At 42.4% G+C, this 27,204-nt stretch overlaps 1 protein-coding gene across 7 annotated transcripts in view; it reads right to left on the reverse strand.

Moving 5' to 3' along the window:
- Nucleotides 1–27,204, reverse strand: part of Eif2ak4 (eukaryotic translation initiation factor 2 alpha kinase 4) — a 109,234-nt gene that overhangs the window by 43,223 nt on the left and 38,807 nt on the right. For all 7 annotated transcript variants that reach the window (XR_015449795.1, XM_013078443.3, XM_004861532.4 and 4 more), the window contains 12 exons: nucleotides 26,940–27,097; nucleotides 24,533–25,068; nucleotides 19,864–19,970; nucleotides 18,973–19,130; nucleotides 16,001–16,437; nucleotides 15,018–15,087; nucleotides 12,707–12,790; nucleotides 10,713–10,835; nucleotides 8,738–8,842; nucleotides 6,591–6,645; nucleotides 6,018–6,097; nucleotides 2,250–2,351 (listed from right to left, as the gene is read on the reverse strand). Coding sequence is in view for 6 of the 7 variants with exons in the window: in XM_013078443.3 (XP_012933897.1) it covers nucleotides 2,250–2,351; nucleotides 6,018–6,097; nucleotides 6,591–6,645; nucleotides 8,738–8,842; nucleotides 10,713–10,835; nucleotides 12,707–12,790; nucleotides 15,018–15,087; nucleotides 16,001–16,437; nucleotides 18,973–19,130; nucleotides 19,864–19,970; nucleotides 24,533–25,068; nucleotides 26,940–27,097 (2,015 nt within the window). In the remaining variant the exon portion in view is untranslated. The remainder of the gene's footprint in view (nucleotides 1–2,249; nucleotides 2,352–6,017; nucleotides 6,098–6,590; nucleotides 6,646–8,737; nucleotides 8,843–10,712; nucleotides 10,836–12,706; nucleotides 12,791–15,017; nucleotides 15,088–16,000; nucleotides 16,438–18,972; nucleotides 19,131–19,863; nucleotides 19,971–24,532; nucleotides 25,069–26,939; nucleotides 27,098–27,204) is intronic.

A 27,204-nucleotide genomic window follows, 5' to 3' on the forward strand; every position in this document is an offset into this window, starting at 1 on the left:
CTAAAAGAGTATTATATTCAAATCAGTAAGTGCTTGGCAGGCGGCCACAATGCACGCATTCATTAACCACAAGTCAAAAATCCAAATGCAGAAATGAAAGTTTGCTGACAAGGAGTGACTGAGGAGGTAGCTTCAAGTCTGATCCCACTCTTCCAATTACATAAACATAATTTCATTATTTTAACATTATTTATTTGTGCAGTGGCTTTACATGTGGATATTATGGTAACAGTGTAGACAATACATTAGTCATCAAGATTGTAGACATTATTTTAATTCAAGCTTTACCCAAATGCCAGCCTTGGTTATAGAAAATACCACCTCTGGGCCGGGGATTTAGCTCAGTGGTTCCGTCGCTTGCCTCGCAAGCGCAAGGACCCGAGTTCGATCCCTGGTACCAAAAAAGAAAATACCACCTCTGAGGACTAAATATTTAAAAATCTAACAATTTCAATGAGAGAGAGACAAAGTAGTCTCATTAAACACATAGCCAAAAAGGCAAAAAACTCAGAAAGCCTCCCCCACCCCCGCTGTACCCTCCCCACCTGCACTGAATTAACAATGCAAAGTAAGGAAAATAAAGCCTTAAACAATGATGTCCTGAAAGTTTTCACCTTTCTGGTAAATAGAACCTCAATTATGACATTAACTTGACAGTTCAGATACCCACCCCCTGCTTTTTTTTCTTTTGGTACCGGGGATTGAACTGGGGACCTTGCGCTTGCGAGGCAGTTCAGATATCCTTGAAATGAAGGAACAAACCTGGATTTTAGACTCCCGAAAGATATTGTTGCACTCATCTAAGAGTGCTCCCGGCAATAGTAACCCCTGTATCGCCTCCTACACTTTGCAAACACGGCTGTCTGCACTGGTCAGCTGTACAGAGAATTCAACTAAAATATCCAGAGGAATACTCATTCAGAGGATATACGATTTAATTTAACGAATACTTCTGATTCACACTACTGGATAAGGATGAGGAAGGCTCTCTGGATCCCTTACTCATAGATATTTGAATCTAAATTCCCATCTCCCAACCCTCCTGCTGCACTTTCTCCTTCATGGGGGCTCTTGGCTCTCACACTGTACCATTAGACCCCTTAGGCTCAGGCAACAATAGGGCCAAGAATTAATCTCAAGAACACAAAGGGAGATTTCATTAGGGAAAAAAATCTCAAGGAGTTAAAATATTAATATTAATATTTTAACTTCCAATTCATGGTGGTTTTCTTTAGGCATTAATACACCAGGTGCATCCAACACAAATTTTTCATTTTTACAACCAAATAGCCATTACACTTTCACTCATTCCCATGGCTGTAACTATTAAAATCATAGGGCCAGGGATTTAGCTCAGTGGTTCCAGTGCCTGCCACAAAAACACAAGGTCCCGAGTTCGATTCCTGGTACCAAAAAAAACCCATACCTATTAATATCATACAAAAACATCTGGATTCCTCCTTTGTTTTAATATCAAGAATAAACTTTTCCAGGCATCCATTATGGCGCATGACTGTCATTTCAGGAGGTGGAGGCAGGAGAACTGTAAGTATGAGGCCAGCCTGGCCAACTTAGCAACTTCTTGTCTCAAAATAAAAAAACAAAGGGCTGGCAATGTAGCTCATTGATTAGTATGTGTGAGGCCCTAGATTCAATCTGCAGTACCACACACACCAGGAAAAAAAAAGAACAAATTTCTCAAAAACTAACTACACTCAAGCAATTTCTCCGAGATTTCAAAAAACAAAACTGGAATAAATTTCTTATCCTTGAAGGAATGTAAACAGAGGTGGATTTCCACAGAAGACAAGACCTAAGATCCCTCTTGAGTGCTGACAGTCTGGCTCTCGTGACTGTTTGTATGCTTATTCATTTATTCTTTGATTTTGGTTTTCTGAGACAGGGTCTTGCTATATAGTTTGAACTCAATGTACCCCAGGCTGGCCTCACACTCTGAGCAATTCTTCTGCCTCAGCCTCCCGAGAGCTGGGATTATAGGCATGCACCACTGAGCCAAGCTTACACAACTGTTACTTTAACAACTTAAATGAGGTGACTTCCCTTGTTTAGAAAACATTTCACTGCAAATGGGGGAACTGGTTAGCTTGGCATGTCTCAGCAAATGAGTCATTAAAATTACAGCAGGACAGCCTCTTCTATAATATTAACACCAGGAAAACACCCTGCCTGGAATTCTGATCTCCCTGCTAAGACTGAGGCTATTGTGCAGCAGAACATCCAATACATACATCTCTGAGTTGGTTGAGAACGAAGATCCTTTCCGAGGCTGTCACCATGGGATGATAGGACATCTCAAAGAAGATAATTCCCAGGCTGAAGAGATCTACTTTCTAAGGGAGGAAATATTATATTTAGAGAGCCTTGATATGAAAGTATAATTTATCAGGGAACTGTAGACACTGTTAGGTGAAATAAAGCCTGGCTAAGTGCAAAATAAGTCACATTATAAAAATTTGATGACTTGGTTTAAAAAATTATAGGTAAAAAATTATTTAGTTGATGATAAAATATCTGACATGATTTTTCTCAATATTTTCCTTGAATATTAATTGTACCTTGTTTAGCCACATACATGCACACTAATAACTTCTGGCTGAAGACTGCAAATATTGGCTGAAGAGCAAGGACAACCAAGACTTGCCGTAAGAATTTTCCTTGGGCTGCAGATGCAGCTCAGCAGTAAAGATCTTGCCTAGCATGCATGAGGCCCTGGACTTAACCCACAGCACTGCCAAAAAAAGAATTTGCTTTGCTTTACACCTTCACTAATCATTTCAAAAATGAAACAGACTGAAATCTGCAGCTGATGGAAAAGTCAGCTACCAAATGCAAAGCCCTGTCTATCAGTGAGGACAGAAGACTGGCAAAACAGGAAGATCATGTGACTCATCTTAGCTATGCATATATAATTAAAGAGGAAAAATAAATTAAAAGGCAACTGACAGAGTGGGAGAAAGTCTTTACAAACTGATAAGAAGCTGATATGCAAAATATAGAGAACTCATACAATTCACAGAAAAAAAACAATCCAATCAAAAATGGGCAAAGGACCTGAACAGGAAACTACTCAAAATAAGACATACAAACAGCCAGGAGGTGGGTGAAGAGACACCCAGCATCACTAGTCACCAGGGAAGTACAAATCAGAATCACAAGGCCTCACTTCATGCTAGTTGCTTGCTAGTATCAAGCAGTCAAAGACAATAAGCACTGTGAGGATGTGGAGAAAAGAGGAACCTTGTATATTGTAGGTGGGCTGTAAACTGGTGTACCCAACATAGAAAACAGTATGGTGGCTCCTTGAAAAAGTAAAAACAGAATTAGCCTATGATCTAGCAATCCAAAGGGGAAAACAATCACTATCTCAAAGATATCTGTAGGCCTTCATTAACAGGAGCGTGATTCATAACAGTCACCATACACAATCAACATGCTCGCTGACAGATGGATAAAGGAAATGTGGCATAAATATAATAGAATATTATTTAGCCTTTAAAAAGATGGGGAATCCTGCCATTTGTGACAAATGAAAGTGGAGAGCATTATGCTAAATGAAATAAGACAGACACAGAAAGAGAAACACTGCCATATTTTTCCCATAGGTCAAATCTACATAAAAGTCTAACTCATAGCAACAGGTGGTTTACCAGGAGCTGTGGGTGGGGGCAAAAGGACAGGCAGTCAAGGGGCATCCACTTTCAGTTTAAGATAAACCAATTCTGAAGATCTACTCTACAGCATGGTGACTATAGTTTATAATGATGTGTTTTGAAATTTGCAAAGAAAATAGATCTCGCGTGTTTTCACCACACACCAAAAATGGTAATGAGGGGAAGAGATGGATATGTTAGTTTGATCATGGTAACTATTTTGCAATGTACACAAATATCAAATGTTGCCTTGTACACCTTAAATATATATAATTTTCATTTGTCATCATACCTCAATAAACCTGGAAAAAACCCCAAACACACCAAAAATAAAAAATAAAAAGCAAGAAAACACACTATACACAAATGAACTAGGATATAAATAATCAAGATAATTATTAAATACTCAATGAGTAAAGATAAAAATGGCAACAATAAAAATGAAAAAGAAGCAAAAGGGCCAGTCCTATAGAGAAAATGGATACAGGGAGCTGTGAACAGGGAGACAGAGAAGGGCAGAAGGCAGAGGAAGTTGATCGCCTCGAGGCCCCAGTAAGGCTGCTCCTTGTCAGGGTCCAGGAGGAACTGGGCTGCACTCAGGAATGCTTCTACATGAACTGGACTCACAGATGAGCAGGACAGCTTCTCAAATTATCCCCTAAGACTGCCAAAGTCTTACATACCAATGTCCACTGTGGCACTTCCTATGCCAGTCGGCTATAGAATATGTGGAACATAGAGAAAGACACCAAGAGTAATGTAGTAACCTCTCTTAGTCCCTCCTTGTTTAAAAATGTATATCTTACAAAATTAGAACTACCTTACTTTTTCTGACTTTTATTCCCTTAATAGAGTAAGAATATTTTTCCTTACTATTATTTTTTTTCTAAAACACATTTCTAAAATGCAATTTTGATGACATGTATTTAGCTATATCAAGTCTCATACTAATTAAACCATTCCCAATTTTCTGATGCTGTCAGTTCTTACTCTGTAAACAACGCTGTGATGAATCCCTTTTGGGCAATTCTGGTTGTTTCCTTTGGATAACTTGCTAATGGTCAAGGGGTAGAACACTTTGAGGGAGTTCATGACCCTCTTACACACTGAGAGCAGAGGTGACTCTAAGGTTCCCTCCCGCTCACTGGGTACTCAGAGCTCTGGGTCACCTCTACATGCTGCCCACAACTCCCTATCAGAACAAAACCCAGACTGAGTTTCCACTGCGTGCTGATAATCAGAGAAGATTTGCACTGCCTGCCTGATCTAGTTTTAAATCTGGCTCTACAATCTCGCCCTAAGAGATCTCATTCAGTCTACAGCTTTACATCCATCCAGGGCGGACATCTCTCCAAGTTTATACCTCTGACCTTCATCTTTCCCCTGAACTCAAGTCTTGGGTCTCTAACAATTCATTGTAATAACATGCCTCAAACTGGGTTTTCTTCACATCCTCTCTTCTCTAAGTCCTTCCCCACATTTCCTCACCTCAATTACCCAGGTGTTCCAAGCAGCAACCTGAGCCTGAACTTTTCCCTTTCCCTTCCTCTACTAACATCAAGTCCACTAGAAACAACTCACTTCTCATTTCTACTGCCACCGTGCTGGTGCCAGCCTCAGCTGCTTCACCAGGGCTTCTACAAAGCTTCTTGGCACAGCTGAAGAGAACTCCCCTGCTCAAGATTCTTCAGTGGTTCCCTGTGTACTTCAAATAAACTTTTTCTTAGGGCTGAGCCAGTCCTGCCTGGTTGGAACCCCACCTTCTCTTCCAGGATTCCTGTATGCTGCTCTTCCCACTGCTCACCATGCCACAGCCACACTGACTGTATCTGACCTCTGTCCCAAACACAGCAGGCTTCTCTCACTCAGGGTCTTCTCTTCGTGCTCATAACCCCCAACTCTGTGTCTTGGCCTTTTTCATCTTCTATCCCAATACCTAGAAAAGATACCTCCTACTGCTGTCTTGTCACTCGACTCCATGTTTTCCCTTTAGCTTTTATTATAATTTGTGATGATTTTTCACTTGTTGGTTGTCTGTTTCATACACCACTGGACAATCTCCCTGAGGGCTGGGCCACAGCCATCTCCTCACTTGATTGCAATGTTCCCTGCATCCCTGGGACATCATTGCCCAGGACATGGTTTAGCTCACATATTCTTGGATGGATGGATTGGACTGCAAACTCCTGGCTGCCTGCCCTTGGTACTGTGGGTCCTGCCTGGAATGTGAGTCAGTGAATGCTCCTGACTTTTTAAGCTGGTAGCTAAGTCCCAAGTCCTGTGATCTTGCTGTTCCTGCTTTGCCCTCACTCCTGAGCCCGTCTGTGTTCCCCAAAAGCTCTGTACCTGGTTGTATGCAGACTTGGTGCTTCCTTGGACCTCTGGGCTCACGTACAAAGCAGTGCCAACCATCCCGGTCAAATGTCCTGTGGGGAGGGGAACAGAGGGAAACCTTTCTGGTGATAGGATTTATAGAAAAGGAAAAAAAAAAAAAAGGTTTCTAAAGTGTGAGCCTGCTTGGTTCACTGTCTGCAGCGCTGCAAGGAGGAAGCAGTACAAACTGCAACAAATGACTACCCTACTCAATCACAGCTGCAAACTGTCTGACACATAGCTGTCTCTGCTGTTGCAGAGGAATGCAGCAAGCGCCCCGGACGAACCAGATCCCTGGGCTTACCTTACATGACCACCTAGAGTTAGACAGTCGAGCTGTCTGCACACAAGTGTCAACTATTCTACTAACTGAAGCTCTGAGTCTGAATGACAATACAGCAAAAAGGAGGGAAAAAAGCATTTTCATAATTTTGTTAATATAGTTAGAATTCACTTTAGAATAAAGCCTTTACAAATGAAAAGGTTGGGAAACGTTGAGGTCTGCTTTTAAATATGTGGATGAAATATACAGTCTTCTGGATTTACCTGAAGAGTCTGACTTTATCAAGTGATCAGCCTGATCATCTTGTTTGCCATCAGCCTAAAAGCAGAAGTAAGCCAAATATGAAATTAATATGGTATAATACTAATGGCTTCTCATCCCTAAATGAAGACTGACTGAAACAATATCACACAGAAATCAGAGTAAGTATAATAATGACTTTTTTTTGGTTTTAATTATTTTTCAGTTTGGTTAACCCATTAATGTGAGGCTCATAGGAAGCCCAGTGCAATCAGGAGGGTGAAAACCAATTCACTAGACAACTCTCCCTGCAGGACAGAAATATCCCAAAGCTTACAGAAACCAATTCATTTTCACATTGCAAATGCCAAAACAGGGGCTATTTATTAGGGTTTTTTTGTGGTTTCTTTTGGTACCAGGGATTGAACTTGGGTCCTTGCGCTTGCGAGGCAGGTCGGGGAACCACTGAGCTAAATCCCTAGCCCCAGGAACCATTTATTAGGAAGAGTAAGAGTGTATTAAAAACAACAAATTCATCTTCCTAATTTTCTTACTGCTATTACTTTTCCAGCTCAGATTCTACTCTTCTTTCCTAGGGGGCTGATCACTAAGTGAGCTCCACTGTCACTCACTGTGATACCTGGGTAGCACGCTTCCTCCATCTATCCATTTATATCTATTTATGACAGGGCCCTCCTACAACACCTCTGACACTACTATCACAACGTCACTCCACGAGTTTCCACTACAAGTCCCACCATTGCTGCCGGCCTCCCCACCACTCCCTCTCTCGTGTGCCCGCTCTGTTCCAGGCGCCTCACTTGCATTCTGATGGAGCTCACTGAGGTCGGTATGAGCATCAGGCACGTGTTACAGATAAGGTACTGAGACTTCCACTAGTGTGCCCGAGGTCATGCCACAAGCAAGTCCAGGTTAGCAGGACTCCAGAGCCTCTGTTCTGACCTCCCTAACCATACTTCCAGGTATCACACTACATTGTTAGCCTGGGGATCCAGTTCCCTTCATCGGGCCGCTCCTTGGTCTCAGTACTTTAACCCCCTTCCCCTTCTGGTCAGGAAGGACTATGTCCTTACTGCGCCCCCTCCCTCTCCATTTCTTCTGACCTCACCCTCTCATCTCGTCCCTAGGCTTGGTCTCCAAATCCTATTTTCTTTCTCCACTTACCCTTGGAATAAACTGCCTTTACTACACATCTTGGTGCCTAATAACTCTGTTAGGATGTGGAGTAAAACTCCTCTGGCACTCAAGGCCTGCCACCTAGACTGCCCAATCTTCTGAAGACCCCAACCGCTCTTACTCACCCCTGGGTTCCATCCCCAGTACTGCCCAAAAAAGAAAGTGGTTTTCAACCCCATCTATTCATTCACTCCAGAGTCCTTCCTTAGGCTGGACTTCCCTGCCCTGTGCCACTGTGTCCTGCCCTCGACCCTGGCCGGCTGGGCTGTCACCTATCTTTAAGACGCACATGAAAGGGGCCCATCTACTGTTACACAGCCTTTTCTGTGAGAGGCCCTGGTGGGGCCTTGCCATATCGCCTAGGCTGATCTCCAAATCCTGGGCTCAAGTGATCCTTCTGCCTCAGCCACCTAAGTTAGTGGGACTATAGGTGTGCCCCACCATGGCCGATCTGTGCAGCATTCCTTGATCCTTACGTCTGTGGGTTAACTTTCTCCTATCTTGCTCTTACATCATTATTTCTCTCACCTCACATTAATTAGTTTTGTATGTTAAACAATTTCTCAATGTTGTGATGTACAGACACCGTCTGAATTATGGGTTGGCTGGGACTGCTTCTCCTGGTGTTGTTTTTGAGCTTTATTTTCCCAAACTAAAAACCCCTCAACCGTAAAGCATTTTTCCAAGGGCCTAGCAGGGAAGATCAAAACACCAAATTATTTAATACAAAATGCCTTTAACCTAAATATTGTTCATGAGCCAATAGTTTTGAGTCCCTCAAATGGAAGGCACTCACTAAATCATATTCATTATTTCTAAGGCTAAAAGATCGCTCGTAGTGCACTACTACACTACTTCCCTGATGGCTACACAGCAAGGCCATGGAACTTGCTACCCCATCTTCTAACACTTTCAGGATTATCAAGGCACCTAGGTGCATTTTCAGATATGGTCACTTTTTAAAAATACTCACAGAAAAGGCTAGATGGTCTGTCGCCAAGCCAAAATCACCTATTTTCACATGGTCATCAGAATCCAAAAAAATGTTGACAGGCTTCAGATCCCGGTGAATCATTCCCTGTGGGAAGAGAGCAAAGAAACCAATTGTTGCTTTCCATGCACAGTCTGTAGTTACATCTGTTTCCTGATCAGAAGGCCAAAGTAGTGGTGAAAAAAGGAGAGGTCTCCCACAGAACACCCGCTTCTGAGAATCTGGTCTCTGGAGTCTCTCCCGACTTCCTGTGCCCTCCCTGCCATCTCCCAGTTCCACCTGTGCTCCTGTTCAGGCGATACCCAAATGGGTCCCTGTGGCATCCGAGGCTCCCTCCACTCAGTTCACCCAAGTACCTTTCCTTCTGCTGCAACACAAAACCCCTGCTCTGGCCAGGGGACACATTTCTTTCCTTCCTCTTTCTATTCCTTTCTTTGAGCCATTTCCCCTGCCTAGGACACTCTGGCTTTTCTCCACTTACTCAAACATACCAACATTCACAAGTGCCAGCTCATCATGAAGTGATTCTAAGAATTCTAACAATTCAACTTTGCAGCCCCAGCACAGAGTGGGTGCTTTCTTCTCTTCCTTGCAGTGCATAATTCCTAGTTTCATGTATTATAATACAGAAGATGATTAAATGCAATAAAACACTACTGTACAATCTCTTTTACCACTACATGAAGGCAAATTCTGGCTCTCTGAAAACAAGAAGTCCCTCAAATGTGGGTTTGTCACATATGCACGTCTGTGTATGTCCAGGTGGGCACAGTGTTAGATGCCAGGCAAACACTGAGCACACTAGGTAGAGGGGAAGTGAGCCCCTGGGACTCCAGGATGGCACCAGAGGACAGAGCTCTAATGGCCTTCCTTAGAACTCAATTTATTTCCAACCTTGCAAATTCTGCTTCTAACAAATCATCTACAAACCACCCATATACATTTTAGCACAGGCTTCTCAGTACCACACAGCATAGTACAAGTGGTTTGAGGTTCAAGAAAATTGAGGCAAAGGAAAAAACTCACTTTATGTTGGCTAATGAATTAGACATTCCCATTTTGAAAATCTAAGCACTGTTTCATGCTGAAGCTAGGCCCAGGAGCCTTTATGTTGTAATAGCAGTTTCTAGCTTTGAAATGACATTTTATACATGTAGTAAGCTATGTTACTCAGAGTCTCATTCCTCTCCTTGCTAGATGACTTTCTAGTTTCTCCATATTGCTTGGAAGGGTGCTACTAATTCAGCTGGAATCAAACTTGGTATGTATTAATCACATTCACTTTATTCTAAACTAATAAAGAAATCATCTTCACATTCCATATGTGTTCAAGTACTTCTTTCTCATCCAGAGGCTGGCAAACTTTATCTGTAATGTGCTATACAATATCTTTTTTTTTTTTGGTACCAGGGATTGAACCCAGAACCTCTGGCTTGCCAGGCAGGTGCTGCGCCACTGAGCTACATCCCCAGCCCTACAGTAAGTATCTTGGGCCTTTCAGGCTATATGGCTTCTGATGCATTATTCAAATCTGCTGTTATGGCAAATCAGCAAGAGCAAATATGTAAACAAAGGAGCATGGCTTTGTTCCAATAAAACTTTATTGATGGACAATGAAATTTGAATTTCATGCAATTTTCATGTCGTGAAATATTATTCTTTTTTATTTTTTTACAAGTGAAAGTATAAAAGCCATTTTAGTTTACAGGCCATACAACAGCTGTATTTGACTCGTGGGCCACAGCTTGCTGACTCCTGTCCTAATGTTTTCTTTGAACTCTGATACTTGGTACTATTTTCTTATCTTTTGATACTTTGTTCTATTATCTATAAAAATACTTCAACGTACCTATAGTTTTCTATTTTGGTTTTTCTCCTTTGGTGACATTTGATATTTTATCTAGTCATACATTTATGTGAATGTAAGTTTTTAGATATAAATTACTGTCAAGTTTACTTTTTCATGGATGTAAGCTAATCCATCCAGAATCTCCCGGAAAAGCCTCCAGAGTCTGATGGTGTCTTGGTACAGTCCCTGGTCGATGGTGTCACGTAAAGTGCTCTTTTCACAGTATTCCATCTAGAGACAAGAAGAAAGCAGGGATGATGGGATTACACAAAGAATTTAAAGGAGGATAACTGCAGTTAATGTCATCGTCCATTATGGATTTTAAAGTTATGGGAAAGACTTGATTTTTTACCCTAAAAAAAGGTATTAGAAATTACTTTGGAGTGGGAGTGTGGCTGAGTGGTAGGACCCTTGCCCAGCTGCTTGAAGCCCTGACTTCAGCAACCCCCATCCCCCATTCTTCAACCCCTCCTCCCCCACCAAACCAACCCTCTGGTGGTCAAGTATGCGCCCGATAACAGTGTTAATACCCAACGGTATCCAACATGCTCTGGGGAAATATACATGATCTTAGTGCCCAAAATCACTTATTGTTTTGTGCTGAATCCAGGGCTTTGTGTGCTAGGGCAAGCGGGTCACAGCCTCAGCTCCCATTTGAATTTTTTAATATAGTTGCTTATTTTTTTTAAAAAAAGGCCTTCTTACTCAAAATCTCTGTCATAAATAATACAAAAATTGAGGTGGCAATAAAAGCTTACTTATTTTTTTTTTTTACAAAATTGCTTCTGAACTCAAATTTGTAAGAAGGGCCAGTTAATCTAATGGTGTCATGACTTTCTTACTTGCTCATTAAACAAAAATGACTTTCAAGACTAGAGTAAACATTATAAATATGAAAACGTTCAAGAAAGGGCTCTGCCTTACCCCTTCTTGAGTGTATTAATGTATCAGAAGACAACAAAGCATTATTTTCACCTTAAATCAACACACAGCATTTGACTTCTGAAAATAGCCTATGTCTCAACCAGAGGCAGGATAGAAATTCCACCAGTTGTTTTTAAAGGTCAGCCTTCATTCTCACATCCTCGGCTGGCAAATCCTGGGTCATTCTCTAGGCCTCAGTCAGGGTCTCCCCAACCCCGACTCCCATACCTCACCTCCTGCACCTCTGGCACCCTTCCTTTACTAAAGTCCATCTGTCTCATTAATTGTTTAGCAAGAAACAGCACATGTCAGGTACTGAATAAACAGTGGTCTGTGGGATGTGCTTTATTATCTGTATAAGTGTTACCTCAAAGATAACCATGTTAAGAAATACCTGAATCCAGCACCATCCCCAAGAAGGCAACCACCTAATTAGACTCTTTAAAACACTAACTTGTCTGAGGGTTCCTTTTTCTGTACGGTACTAGATCTCACATGGAAAGACCTGCCTGCTTGCAGAGGCCTAAGAATGTTAATAGTCCTGTTCCCTCAGGGTACAGTAAATACCTCTTCTCTGGTCTATGACTGTCCCTCTGCTGCAAGAGCCCCTGCCATCAAGGAGGCTGCTACTAAAGCACGAAAGCTAGCCAAAGCCTAGGCTTTGTTGCAGTGAGGCCTCTTGCCTCCCACAGGGTCCCAGATAAAGCTCTTTGCCGAAACCTGTGAGTGTTTCTTTTGCATGCAAAAGTTAAGTGTTGTGCACAATATACCTTACTTGTCCAGACTCAGCTTGTTAGACAAAGTGAAGTTTCTATAAAAGGCCAGTCTAGCATTGATGGAACTCAGACATGGTTCTGAGGATCTCACATGTGTTCTCATTTATTCCTCACAAGTATGTGAGACAGCTGTACATAATTTACAGGTGGGGAAACAGGCATGGAAGGCTGAAGAACCTTGTCTGAGCTCACACGACTGTGACAGGTGGATCCAAGAGATGAAGTCACACAGCATGAGTCTGATAACCATGTGGTCGAGGCTAGGGAAAGGGTCTCCATGCTGTGACCTCCCTGCCAATTAACCTCTGGCAATGGTAGCAAGCCCTCTTCTGTGAGGTCTTGTCACCGCATTCTGAAGCACCCACTGGCCACCATGCCACCAAGCTGCACCACAGGGCTCACCTGGATGTATAAGTAGTACACGGCCTGGGTTGTTCCTGATGGCTCACATTCCCGGCAATTGTCATTTTCATTGCCGTCTTCATCCTAACCCAATAGGAGCATATAAGAATGCAAAATGCAGGCTGAAATCAGATAAGACCACCACCATCATCGTGAATCTGTGCTGACTCCCCACCCACAGGGCCACCCTGCTGCCTGAGGGGAGGTCAGCAAGCAAAAGGAAAGCACCATTCTTCAGAAACCGAGCAAATGTAAGTCAAGTTTGCTTTAACTAGAATCTTCTGTATGGCTCACAAATCTGTCTCTAAACAAAACAACATCTGGAAACTTGTAAAACAGGTAGGTATTAAAGACAGGCAATCTAGAGAAAGAGTCCTTATCAATTCTTTCTCATCATGGATCAGTAAGAAGTGCAGAATGTATACAATCTAATATTTAAAGGCTTCTGTGCTAATGGGATCCCTTCCTTTGGTGGACTTAGTTAAGACAGCTTAACTGTAACCATACTATCAAAGGGCACAGGCCCTTTGCCCTACACCTTGTATAACAAGCACTCAGCTTCCGCTTATAGCTAATGATCCTTTAGACCACTTCTCCATACACACACTTGTTGCCTACAGTTAATTTTCTTTCTAATACCTGGTATCTTTGGGGTTTTTTTGTTTTTTGTTTTTTTTGGTCTCCCTGTATAGTTCGGACTGGCCTCAAACTCATGATCCTCCTGCCTAAGCTAGGATCACAGATGCTGAACTCACTATGTACTCCAGGCCGGCCTCCAACTCACAACAGTCTTCCCTGCTTCAGCCTCCTGAGTACTGGGATTACAGGCATGCGCCACCATGCCTGGCTCATGGTAGCTTTTTAAGAAATACTTTTTTTTCTGATAGATACATTTAAATGTTTTTATCCTGACATATGGAAAGCCATTAGCTAGCATGTGACTATTTCTAATTTAGAGCCTTTATGAAGAAAGGTTTTTCAATATTTTTCCTTTATTAAAGAAAAAAGAGATCTGCTCTGGAAACAATTGGATGTGCCCCTTGTCTCTGGGGAATTATCTGTAGAGGATTATTAATCTCTTATCGGCTTCTAATTAGAATGCCCTCAGGATACTGGCCTTCCTTGAATAAAGCCTGGATCATAAATTTAGTATCCCTAAAATAATTAAATGCACAAATAACACTAAAAACAAACACAACTTTCACTTTAGCAGTTTAGATCATTTACACTATTATTCTAATTAAATTTATAATAAATTTGAAGGGGATCTTAAAGTGATTTTAACTGATAAGGGGAAGTACTTATAATAAAACACACTGGCTAATGCATTCACACCTCCTTCCAATCAATTTAACTACTTATCTCATTGAGCCCACATGTATACTTTTCTTATCTACTAGGAATGTACCCCTGTAACTGCTGGGAGTCATATCTTTATTCCTGGTAATAAAGTTCTCACATTCACCATCTGTTTGGAGTTTGTTTCTCTGCACTAGCAGCTCATAAGCTACCGAGTGGCTACATTCACCAACCCTGAGGGTGCTGCCAGCCTGGGCAGGGGAAGACACAGGATTGCCAAGGGTCCATGGCCTGGAGCAGGGCTATTCAAACTTTGTAAACCATGAGCCACACAGACATAAATTCTATATCACACTGAGTATCTGTGCTCACGAGAGACAAGTTCTTGTAAACAAAGTTTACTTTTCCTAGAAGCCTGGTACATTTTTTTTTTTGTGCCAGGGATCGAACTTGGGTCCTTGCGCTTTCAAGGCAGGCGATGGAACCACTGAGCTAAATCCCTGGCCCAGCCTGGTGCATTTTGGTATCTTCCACTTCTCTCTACAGAATGAAAGTATAATAAGGCTGGTCCTGAACTGATTTCCTAACTCATCATATACTCATGACACACAGTTAAGACACTACTCTAGAGGATGAAAATAAGGCATCAAGCTGACTGATACGGGACACCAAGGTCACTCCAAGATGAGACAGTTTGCTCAATTAATTTCCACTCAGGCTTCAGCCTCAACCACATGGAATTTCCCAAATCATTTAGAAAACTTCTCATCCCAGGAAAAAGTGCTGTATCTCAACTCACTTCTCTTTTTCTGAAAGTAAATTTTATACGGATAAAAGCCTATAAGTAAACACAAGTAGTATATACTTTCAACAAATTGTTTTAAAGTTGATATCTGCATGTTAGATTAAGGCTTTAATATTCTACCTGAGGTTTTATAACATCAGCCCTTGCCTTCCTTATGCGCCCTATTCTATAAGTAAAATGGTGTCATTTCTACATCTGTATATTTACCTGATTCTCACTTTTACTATTTTCGTCTTCATTCTCAAAGATGATGTCACTTTCAGAATCGGAAGCTGGTCTTAAAAAGAGAAACAGAGAAATACTAAAGAAACCCAAATCCCTGTTATCGTTCTAGCTATCGACATTTGTAAGAGAAAGTGAGGTGAGAGACTTTACACTACGACCTCACTATGGAAATGAAGCCACACCACGGTGATTTGTGCTACCCCAGTATGCACAACACTGAACTCTTTTTTTTAAAACACTGAACTCTTAAAAAGTTAGCCAGATAAAGATTACTAAAATTTCACAGCTAAGAGTGATGATAAATTGTATCCAAATGGATACAATGAAGTAAGATCATAAAGATAAATGGACAGGCTGGATACTAAGCAGCATAAAAGTTAGTGTAGGGTCCTAGTTACCAGTCTGGTACTTCTTTTTTTTTTTTGGCAACTGCACGGTACTATGCCAGGATTCCCAATTAGGTCCTAAATGTTCCATACGGTTGGAAGTGCTTAAAGGAATGATCTACAAAAATTTATGTTAACTGTAGTAGGATGAAGTACTAGAAGTAGTTTGTTTTTCTTTTCTCCGGGACTTTGATTCTGGAGACCTTCTGAAGACAGTGGGGCAAAAATTCCTTTGGATCGAATTTGGTTACTCCCTAAAAGTAGATTTCATGAGTTTCTTTTTTTCTTAACATGGCCAACATGTTTGGATTTCTTTCTTTCCTTTTTTTCTTCAGTACTAAGTGCTGACCCAAGGGTCTTCACACTGAGCTACAATCCCCAGCTCCCTCCTCCTCTTTTACAAATTTGAGATAGGATCTCACTAAGTTGCTAAATTGCCCGGGCTGAAACTTGCGATCCTCTCGCGCCTCGCCTCCCAGAGCGCTGGGATTACAGGCCTATGCTATGACAAGGATTTCTAAATGGATTCTCCGCTGGGCATTTCCGGGAGGGGGCCTGGCAGCGCCCACCCGGCCTTACAGGAAGGACTGCGAGAAGACGCCGCCCTGCTCGTCGTCCTCGTCCTCCTCCTCGCTGCTGGAGCCCGAGCCAGCCCCCGGGAAGCGCGCGCTGGCGGAGCGCTCTGCGGAGGTGCTCCACTCCACCGAGCTGCTGAGGATGGGCGGTGGCGCGGCGGCCTCTGTACTGCCCAGTTCCGCGCTGTTCCCGTCGCCTGCCAGCTGCCCCCGTGCCGCGCGCCCGTCGGGGGCCAGGGGCCTGGAGTCGGGGGCCGGCGTCCCCGGGCAGGCCGGGCGCTCGTGCCGCTCGATCCAGGCGTTGTAGTAGCGCACGATGTTCTCGTGGTGCAGGCGCGAAAGCAGCGTCACTTCACCCTTGATCCTGCGGAAGTGCCTGCTGGCTGGATTGACAGGGATGCGCTTGACTGCGTAGGAGCAGCCGTCCAGCTTGTTCTGCACCTGCAGACAGCACGGCAGGGCCGGGTTAGCAGGGGCCCGAGAGCTGAGAGCCAGGAGCCACAAGGCAGGACCAGGGTAAAACAAAAGGCCTCGCCGCCTCCCAGCTGGGACAGCTCAGCTGAGCATGCTTAGATGACCAGGGAAAGGCAACCTCCACTGTAGTCAGCAGTTTTTCTGATAGTTACTTCCCTGCTCTTCCAGTTGCATATCTTCAATCTAAATTAAGTAAATTTTGGTTTTAAAATGAAAATTTATTTTCTAAAACCAGTGTAAGTTTTCAGGTGATTTCAGTTTGATTTTTTTTTCCACATTTAGTCACTAAGACAAACTAATCTCCAGAAATTCTAACAGATCTGAAGGCAAATGCTAATTCTTTGATTTATAAATCTGTGTGAATTTGGGGAATTTAAATTTCCTTAGCATGCAATTACCTTAGCTATAAAATGGCATTTATACCATTTGTATCATTTTCCAGAATGGTGACTGCTAGGATTAAATTAGATAATTTGGGTAAAGTACCAGTATTCTGGGGTCTCAGAGAAGGGCCTGATAACACTATCAGTGGCCACTGATTCTACTGCACAGCCAGAACATTGGGCAGGAGAAATTATTTGGTTACCAAAAAAAGGATTATTTTCTTATTTGGCGCAGGGGTTTCAATTAGACCATTAAAAACATATTGCATGGTTGTTCTCTTGTATGAGAAACCCAAAATATGAAGAGGAAAATGAAAGATAGGTAACAGGAAGTACAGATCTTTGGCAAATGGGAAGGGACCAAGAGATGCAGGGAGGGGAGTGGGAAGGGAGGTGAAGAGGATGAGACAAGAATTAAGATGTGTTATGTACATGTGCCAATCACCCACAAGGGATGTAATCATTATGTATTGGAAACATGGACTAAGAAGAAAAAACTTACAGGAAAAAAAAGTATCCTAGGAAAGAGAAAGGAGTTAGTTTTGGATAAGCTTTTGGTGTGATAATAGTGGCAAGAACACAAGCTTCAGAGTAAGCAGATAAAGGTCTGAACTCTGTTTTCACGGCTTGGCCGAAGTTCGTAACCTCAGGCAAAGGACAACACCTAACTGCGCAGAGCCTCACCTGGAAAATGAGGGTTCCACCCAACTTACAAGAATGCCTTATGGTTGAAAGACAGGACACAGTTTGTAGCCATACAACCTGAAATCTGTAATGTGCTCCAAAAACAACCGCTATAGTAATAGGGAAGGGGATGGCTGGAAGTCTTGGCATTTTCTTTCAACCTCCTGTCTCAGAACACATGCATGCTCTGAGCCCCTGACGATCCTGGAAACGCTGAGGGATTCATTTATTAACATGAAATAGTGGCCAGACATGGTGGCACAAGCCTGTGATCCAAACACTCTGTGAGGCTGAGGCAGGAGGATCACAAGTTTGAGCCCAGCTTAGGCAACTTAGTGACTTAGTTAGACCTTGTCTCAAAAAATAAAAGAGGGGGGCCAGGGATTTAGCTCAGTGGCACCTTGCCTGCCTTGCATGTGCAAGGTCCTGAGTTCCATCCCCAATATAATAAAAAAATAAAAAAGAGACGGGGATGTAACTCAGAGTGAAGGCTCTGGGTTCAATCTCCAGTACTGAAAAAGAAAGAAAGAGGCTGGGGATTTAGCTCAGTGGTTCCACCTCCTGCCTCGCAAGCGCAAGGTCCCAAGCTCGGTCCCCAGTACCAAAAAAATAAATAAAAACTATGATCTTTCTGATCAGGACACTTGCCTTGCTCAAGATTGTGTTCTTTTACTGCAGGAAAACTAAATTAACTCTTTTTTGAATTGAGCTGCCTTCTACAGTAAGAGTAATGCTTGCTTATAACAGAACCCTAAAGATGCTGTCCCATTGATGGCATCTTCATATATGAAAAATGACATGGGCCTCATATGTACTTTGTAATACAGCATTAATTTGTATTCCCCAAAGTTTAAAAGATACTTAAACTATATACAAATAGCTGAAACCTCTGTGGACAAAGGACAGATAATAATAAAAAATCACCCAAATGGACTGAAGAGAAGAGTATCTAGCAAAGCACATCTTAATAACACGTCACTTTTCTATCCTGATAAAAGCTGTAAAATGAAAGCCATCACGACCATCTGGGCCACCTCCCAGTATGGAGTCCATCTCTGTTCTAACCTTGGAACCCTTTTCTTTTCATCAACCATAACAGCAAATGGGAGAAAAGCAGAACAGTTTTCCTCCCGAACCAAATCCCATGAAAATGTTCTTTCCATAGAGGTCCTGACTCTGCCTGAAACACTGTTACGATCAAGTGTTTTCAGTTAATGCTCTGCACCCAACAAGGGCAGGGAGAGGCTGTGTTCTTAATGCATCCAGTTTGTGGCTTTAAATAACATCTTGGACCCCAGGAAGGCGAAGGTGGAAACAGTTTCAAATGGTCCTGTCCATCTCCCCATCTCCCCGCCCACCCTCAGAACAGAGATGAGCCCAGGGAAAGGGAACAGAGAACGGGCTCTAAAAGGCCCGGGACAACCCTGTGCCGTACCTTGATGACCGCTCCAAAAGCGCCTTTGCCGAGAAGCTGTAATTCTTCAAACTCAGTGAAATAGCGAGAAAACTGTGTCTGTGACTCACTGAAGAATGCAGAGCTGGGCGGCTGGTTGCTAGGAATAACAGTCTCCGCAAAATCTTGGCCTCCAGAATCTGAGATAAGTAACAGAGGCATCAGAGAGACAGGAACAACTACAGAATCTGGTACACGTGCATTGGAAGAGGGGCCCAGACCATGATTTGAAAATAGTACCTCTTTGCCTGAGCGGCCCTCTAACACTTTTTCCTCACCTTGCCTTCTTTATGGTAAGTAGAAATATATAATCTGCCCATTTTACAGGTGTAGGTAACTGAGTCTGAGAGTAAGTGGCTGTCCCAGGTCTCCTAGTCCATCCTGATTTCTACTGAGATTCTTTAATCTGCTACTTCAGGATAGTCAGGGAAATCTAGCTACACAGCATCAAAGTTGACATGACAAAGTTGACATCACTAGGCCAGGTGTGGTGGTGCACGCCTGTAATCCTAGCACTCGGAAGGCTGCGGCAGGAGGACTGTCGTGACTTCAAGGCCAGTCTGAGCTATGTAGTGAGTTCAAGCTCAGCCTGAACTACACAGCATGACCTTGTCTAAAAAAAAAACAAGAGGAGACTAATTGCCCAAAGAGGTGACACCCGTAGACACTCACTCCATCAGTAGGGACTGGAAAGGTCAGGGTGAAGCAACAGTCCTGTGTACACAGGGACTGTTCATAAATGAATGGATTTGATATAGAATAGATAAAATAAATAATAAATAATCCATATAGCCCCTTCCAGTTTTAGGTTTATGTATATTTTCAAAATAATTTAATGTCAAACAGGGTAAAAAGGAATAGTGACGGACTCACCTTCAGGACTCTGTTCCACTAAGGGCATTTTTGGCTGAGGGTTTATAAACCTATGTTTCAACAGCTGCTGAGGGCTCCATCTCTCCTTGTCATCCAGGCAAACGCACCTCAGGGAGAGGGAAGGAAGACACAAAGAATAAATGCCAACCTAAGTGAATCCATGGGCTTTAACCGTGAGTTTGTTTTTAAAATACATATTAGAGGATTCGTGTTACTTATAGACTAAAATGGACCTATAAGCGAATTTAAATTAAGAAACATTTCTGCAGAATTTACATGGTGAGCACCAGGATGGGTGTAAATGGAAAATAAAAAAAAACATGCAGTTTCTATAAAGGCATAGAACCAAGGTGTATGTGTGTTTGTTTATTTCAGGTAGCGGAAGTAGACTATGGATTTTCCCTCCCATTAACAGTTTAATGACTTGCCCTGTTAACTTAAGTCCTTCTGGGGACCAGTCATAAATAAAGCTTTCTACAGATGAAAGAAATCAGACAGCTGGGCCAGGGATTTAGCCCAGTGGTTCCGTCGCCTGCCTCGAAAGCTCAAGGACCCGAGTTTGATCCCTGGTACCAAAAAAAAAAAAAAAAAAAAAAGTACCAAAAAGAAATCAGACAGCTGAGGCCCACTATGATAAATCTTAGATGAAGCCTGTTTATAGTATAAAGTGATTTGGTAACAATTAGGAACACGTCGCACATCTCGCCACATGCTTTCTTTTTGTTTGCTTTTTTTTCCGGTACTGGAGATTGAACTTGGGACCTTGCACTTTCAAGGCAGGCAACAGAACCACTGAGTTAAATCTCCAGCCCCTACATGCTTCCTTTTAATCCGCGTTCCTTAAATCTACTAATTTATCATTTAATGTTTTAGTGAACAATTTTTTGTTTTGTTTTAAATGCGTATAAACAAGCCATGCCTTTAACCTGGGCGTTCTCAAAGTGGGATCCCTGCCCAGCAGCTTCAGTCTCACCTTAATTTAGCACGGCAAGTCATTAAACTGTTAACAGGCACCGATTCGCACCTACTTCCACTACCTAAAATAAAACAAGTTTCCAGGCCTCTATAAAAACTGTACTTTATTTACATTATCTACTTGTACCCAGGCTGGTGCTCAGTATGTAAATGCTGCAGAAATGTTTCCTAATGTAAATTCACCGATAAGTACATTCACTTATAAATTATAAATACCACTCTGACTTCAACCCTGACCTGATAAATCAGCAGCTCTGGGGGTGTGGAGAGTAATCTGTACTTTAAGAAGTCCTTCAGTTCAATCCCCGGTACCCAAAAAAAAAAAAAAAAAGAAGTCCTTCAGGAGGTGGATAAGAGCCACTGTGCCACTACTCTGAGGTGGCTGTCGTAACAAGACCATGAGTGGCACCACTTGGTAGCACTTGTCTCTAATTATAAACAATACACTTGAATCAATTGTCATTATGAGTTCTGGAAAAAATATATGTATAAAGTGATGACGGCAACTATCATAAAGAACATTTTATTATGTCACAGCACTAAAAAGCAAAGCACTCCTGATTTCATACTCAAATGGGCAAGATTCCAATAAAATCATGTGTAAGATTCTGTATTTTCCCCTAAATTAGAAATTAATTTTCATTCTATCAGGAAAATATACTTTCTCTGCAAATATTAAAACATTACTGATAATGATAGTCCTTGACCAAACCCTCTCTTTCCAATTCTCTCTTCTTAGTATGTATCCTTATAGACCATTTTCTATGCATTTATGTATACAAACACAAAAAACCATCCAAAATAATAGTTTTTTTGAGACTGATTTTTAAGCAACATTATTCTGTATATGTTATTCTCTAACTTGTTTTTTTTTTTTCATTCAACTATGTGTCTTACAGATTTTTCTAAGCCACTATAACAGTACTTAAAGTTATTTTGGGGTGGGGAATTTAGCTCAGTGGTTCTGCTGCCTGCCTCGTAAGCGCAAGGTCCCGAGTTCGATCCCCAGTACCAAAAACAAAAACAAAAAACCTTAAAGTTATTTTGTTTTGTTATGAGTTCTGGGAATTGAACCCAAAGCCCTTTGCACTAAGTTACATCCCCAGCCCTTTTAAAATTTTGAGACAGGATCTTACTAATTTGCAAGTTGCTCATGCTGGGCTTGATTTTGTGATTCTCCTGCCTCAGTTTGCCAGGTAGCTGGGATTACGGATGTGTACCAATGTAACTGGCTAAAGATCCTTTCTAAAGTCTGTATAGAAATGGAACAACCAGACTGTATTTACGTATTTTCCTACCACTGGGATTTTCCCCAAGTTTTCACTCATTCAAAAAAATAAAAATACAAAAAGCTGCAATGAACATCCTGTACATGCCACACTGGGTTTTAGAAATGTAGTATCTACCCTCACTCAACTGTGACATTAATGTGACCGACATGGCAACAGATTGGAGCAGAAAAATTTTAATACTTACCTAGAATGAATTCTATTTTTACGGCATTTTTATACCACCAAGATCTCACTTAGAAAGATGAAAGTCTCTGAAACAACCAATAATCTTGGCAACACGGGGGCCAGGAGCAAAAAGGCAAATCTGAGGCCCCCTTTGAAGCAATGGGACAACTCCTGGGAACACCCACCCTTCACAGTTCTCACTGTGAGGCTGGCAAGGAGAAGCCACACTGAGTCTGTCGGTGCGACTGCGCAGTGCACGCTGATGGCGGAAGCCGCTGTTGGTAGGAGCCCTTCACAGATGTGGACTCACTCAACCCAGGGAACAACCTTGTGCTACTATCACCACTTTACAGAGAGGAAATTCTGTCCTCGGCCAGGAAGGGCAGCAGGGACCTGACCCAGACGTGTGGCTCTAATATCTGAGCTCTCTCCCACAGAGGCTGGTTTGCACGTGCACCTTTCTCTGCAGGGTGCTCACCAAGCAGGGAAAGCAACGCTACAGAGGAAAGGTCACCACACCTTCATTCTTTGGGGGTGGACAGCAAAGGTAGGAAAACAATGCCCTGGAGCTCCTTCCCAACCAAGCACAGACTGTCAAAGCACTCTCAGAAGAAAGAGTAACAGTTAAATACTCCAAAGGACAAGTATGTTAAAAGAATGAGAAACAATGCTGATCTCAAGTTCAAAACTGACAAGGGTATAGAGCTATTTCTATAAGAAGAGAACCAGGAAAATTGAAAAGTGTGTTCTATTTAAACCTCTTGTGCTATTTTAAATGATATATAATTACTATTGTTAATTTTTATTTAGTTATTCTTGGCCAATCAAGAAGGCCAGAAAGCTCAAAGTGACATTTTGATGACTAAAACGAATCTTTCCATTATTGTGTTCACCTTGTCAGCCAACCTATCGTCTGGGTGTACTTAAACATTTTTAAAGTTCTACTGCATTTAAAAGATATAATATTTCTTTAAAAATCTTAGATTTTTTTATACTTTAAGGAAAGAATTCAGCACACAGAATCAAAGTGGCCCCTTTCCGGTAGATTATGTTGACTTCTATTTCATGGTTCATCGAAACTACTTCACTTAAATACAGTCATGTGGTGCTAATGACATAGGTACATTCTGGGAAATGTGTCATTGGGTGATTCTGTCGTTTTGTGGACAACACAGAGTGTATTTATGGACAAGGCTATAGCATCAGTAGGCAATAGAATTTTACGGGGCTACCACTGCGTGTGCAGTGTGTTGACAGAAACTTTGTTATGTGGCACCTGCCAAGCACAGGTATTTAACACTTAAAATGGATGAGGGAGTGAGTGACAGAAGTGACGTGAGGGACCAGGTGAACGGCAACCGATAAAGATGGGTACAGGGAAAGAAATGTGAAGCACAAAAGAAATGTAGAGAGGAGACAAAGTGAATAAATGTGAAGGATTGAGGGAAAAAGAGGTGAAAGGCAAGAGCGTATCACAGAACAGGAAGAATCCAGTCCTGGTCACTTCTTCAGGAAGTGTGGACCAGGGGCATCTGGAAAATTCCAGACTGGAGGGATCTTACGCCCCACTTAACAGAAACAGAGAAAACCTACCTCTGGCTTGGACTGAGAGCACACAGAGCTAAAGAAGGAAATGCTGCACAGAAGGACCTGGCTGCACAAAGACTTCAGGCCTGAGGAAGCCTCTCAGTTAAGGAGTCTCTCACACTGGACACAACTTGGTTTGTAAAACAATGTGTGCCTATACTTCACAGTACTGAAAATGCTGACTAGAGCATCCTATGACATGACTGAATGAAACAGCCAATGAAGAAGAATGGCTACAAGACTCAGGGTCAGAATCACATCTCTGAAGGCCATGTCTTAGGAACCAGCAGCAAAGGTAGATGGAGAGGATCTTTTGCCTGCACAGCCAGGGCTTTTCCCATGCAGCAGTCTCTACTGGGACAGCCAGGAACAGGGAACACTTTCTTCCTGCAGAAGTCCAGGCAGTCTCCCAAAAGAAGTTTGAAAATCAATTACTAAGCCCAAGTGCACCTAGGAGAATGTGGCAGTTAAGGGACTGATGGACATAATGAGGAGAAAGACAGGAGGTTAGGAAAGGGTTGGGAGAACGAGGAACTAACCCTTGTCCTGTTCTTCCACCGTGGCTTCCCCATCACTTAGATTCTGGCACACTCGAGCCCAACCAAAAATGCAGGGCTGGAGTGCAAATGGAGAATCTCTACGATACTCACTTCCTGAGGAAATCCTGAAAGTCAGCTGGTAAGTCACTGGGGATGGTCACGGGGTACTCTCCACACTCCTGTCCTTGGCTAAGGGACAGCAGCAGGAGCCCAAGGCGCCAAACGTCCCCTTTCTTCCCTGTTTTATAAGGCAAGGCACTGTCACTGAAACGAACTCGGGTTTGCTCAAACACATCCTCCTTGCAAATGTCTGCCAGGCGTTTAGAAATGCTATAGTCGGTAATCTTGATAGTGCCCTCTGCGTCCACCAATACGTTTGATGCACTCAGGACCTTGTGGACCACGGAGTTGCTGTGCAGGTAATCAAGGCCAGCCAGGAGCTGAGCTGTGTACTTTCGAAGCTGATGCATGGGGATGGGGCTGGAGTGGCTCAGGTGTGCAGCAAGGGAGACCCCACTGACGTGCTCCACTAAAATGTCCACCACAATGGAGTCATCTTGCTCTCTGGAATTCATTGCAAAGTAGCGCACTACATTCGGATGGCTCAGTTTTACCAGTGAGTTGAATTCTGTTTCTGCTCCTTGAATCTGACAAGGCAAAAAAAAAAAGGATACTTTCAAATGAGGGGGGAAACAAATATCCCCTGCCGTCAGGCCTTCTCTGAACTGTATGGTTAACCTAACAGCTTATAAAGATGGGAAAAATACAGTTAACTCGAAACTGGAATTTCAAAACCTAGTGTTCAAATATTATAAAATTAGTGAATGGGCTGGCCATGGTTGCACACACCTGAAATCTGACCACTTTGGGAAGCCGAGGCAGGAGGATCACAAATTTGAGCCTAGCCCAGGCCATTTAGCAACTTAGTCAGACCCTGTCTTGGGGGAAAAAAAGAATGGGGACACAGCTCAGTGCAAAGGCCCTACATCAGATCCCCAGTATTGAAATAAAAGGGAGGGATGGCTTTTTTAAAAAATTTAATTTTATTGGTACATTTTAGGTATACAGTATGATATTCATCATTGGAAATTTGCACCTTTCCCCCCTTCCCCTGCCCTCCCTTCAACCCCTCCATCCTTCTCTATTTACAAAGACTTTGTTTCCATTTTTTCATTTTCTCATATTAATTCCATTGCCTTCTTTCCTTTCCCCTACCCCTCCCACTTCCCCTTCGCCCCTTTTTTTCCTATTTCACATTATCTATTATACCTTTCAGTTTCTCACACTAGAAACTATTTGGTATTTATACGTGTGTCCTATTTATTTCACTTAAGAGTATCGCCTCAATGAGGGATGGCTTTTAAAATCAATTTCTTCTGAGATATTGCCACCAGAAAAAAGAAATACTAACTTTAACCTTTCTGATTATAATAAAGGTCACTGTCAACATTTTCTTAATTAGGGCGTAGCAGTGTAACTTCGTAGTAGAATGCTTACCTAGCATGTGTGAATCCTTGGGTTTGATCTCAAGATTACAAAATAAACCCTTTAAAAAATTAATACAAAGGAAAAATATCCACAGATTATCTCTATGATCACCATACACAAGTCATTTATGATTCTGGCATTTACTTCTAGTCCTGGCTCTATCACTGAGCTATATCGGTAGCTTTTCTTCCTTCTTCTCTCTCTCTTTTTTTTTGGTACCAGGAATCGAACTCAGGGCCTTGCACTTGCCAGGCAGGTGCCATACTGCTGAGCTACATTCCCAGCCCTCTTCCTTCTTTATAAGACAGGGTCTTGCTCAGTTGCCCAGGCTGACCTTGAACTTGTTGTCTTCCTGCCCTAGGCTCCAGAATGGTTGCGATTATAGGCGTGCACCATCACTACTGGCTCAGTTTTTCTTGTTCCATGTATGTAGACATATATTCTTAAATACCCGGCTTTATCTATTGTTCCCTAACCTCTTTATCAGGTAACATGCAGCTGTTCTCCTTAAAGTTAGTATCACAGATTAATGCTAAAATTCTCTTTTGATCCCAGCACAGTAAAAAGGGAAACAACCTCCAGTTCCCCAAGATTCAGTTTTGAAGCAGTTTTTTAAGAGTAGGGAAAATATCAATAATTACAAAAAGCACAATTATGAAATAATTTGGAGATGGTTATTAATGCCATAAGGCAGTCATGGCAAACCTATGGCAGGTGTGCCACAGCCAGCTGTTTGTTATCACTGAAAGCTCTGAAAGGTTTGCAATCACTGTGGCACAAGGGCTGACAAAGGAGAGGAAGAAGGCAGCTGCAGGATTTTTGTTCACATTGTGAAAGTTCTCAAGAGACATGGAATAAGCGGCTCAAGAAATCTGGTGAAGATGCAGCCCCCCACAGTCCTCCCTGGCTAAACAGATCTCACCCCACTCTGGATGGTCTTTGCAAGGTGATCAGACACAGAGCTGTTCTGTTTTACCATGTACAGTCTGGGGTTAGGCCTCTTGCTCGGGCAGCCATGGTGGGTGCCTACCTGCTTTTTGCACTTATCAATCTTCTCCTTTTCTTGACTGGTGAGGAATGGACCCATTTTTTTCTGCCACTGAAGGACCCACTCATACAACAAGACAAAGCTGCCAGTGGCTGTTTCCAAAGCATTGTAAACTAATTTTCCAAGCTGCTCGTCACTACCTGTGCATTAAACAGAAAAGGCGATGAAATCCCGCTAGTATACATTCTGTGGGGAAAATCAGGGAAAGAAACATATGTTCATTTGTTCAACAGTGGATGCCATGTGC

Source organism: Heterocephalus glaber, unplaced genomic scaffold (genome assembly GCF_053883595.1).
Source record: "Heterocephalus glaber isolate CG9 unplaced genomic scaffold, H.glaber_assembly_v1.0 deba00000809, whole genome shotgun sequence".
NCBI classification, from domain to species: Eukaryota; Metazoa; Chordata; class Mammalia; order Rodentia; family Bathyergidae; genus Heterocephalus; species Heterocephalus glaber.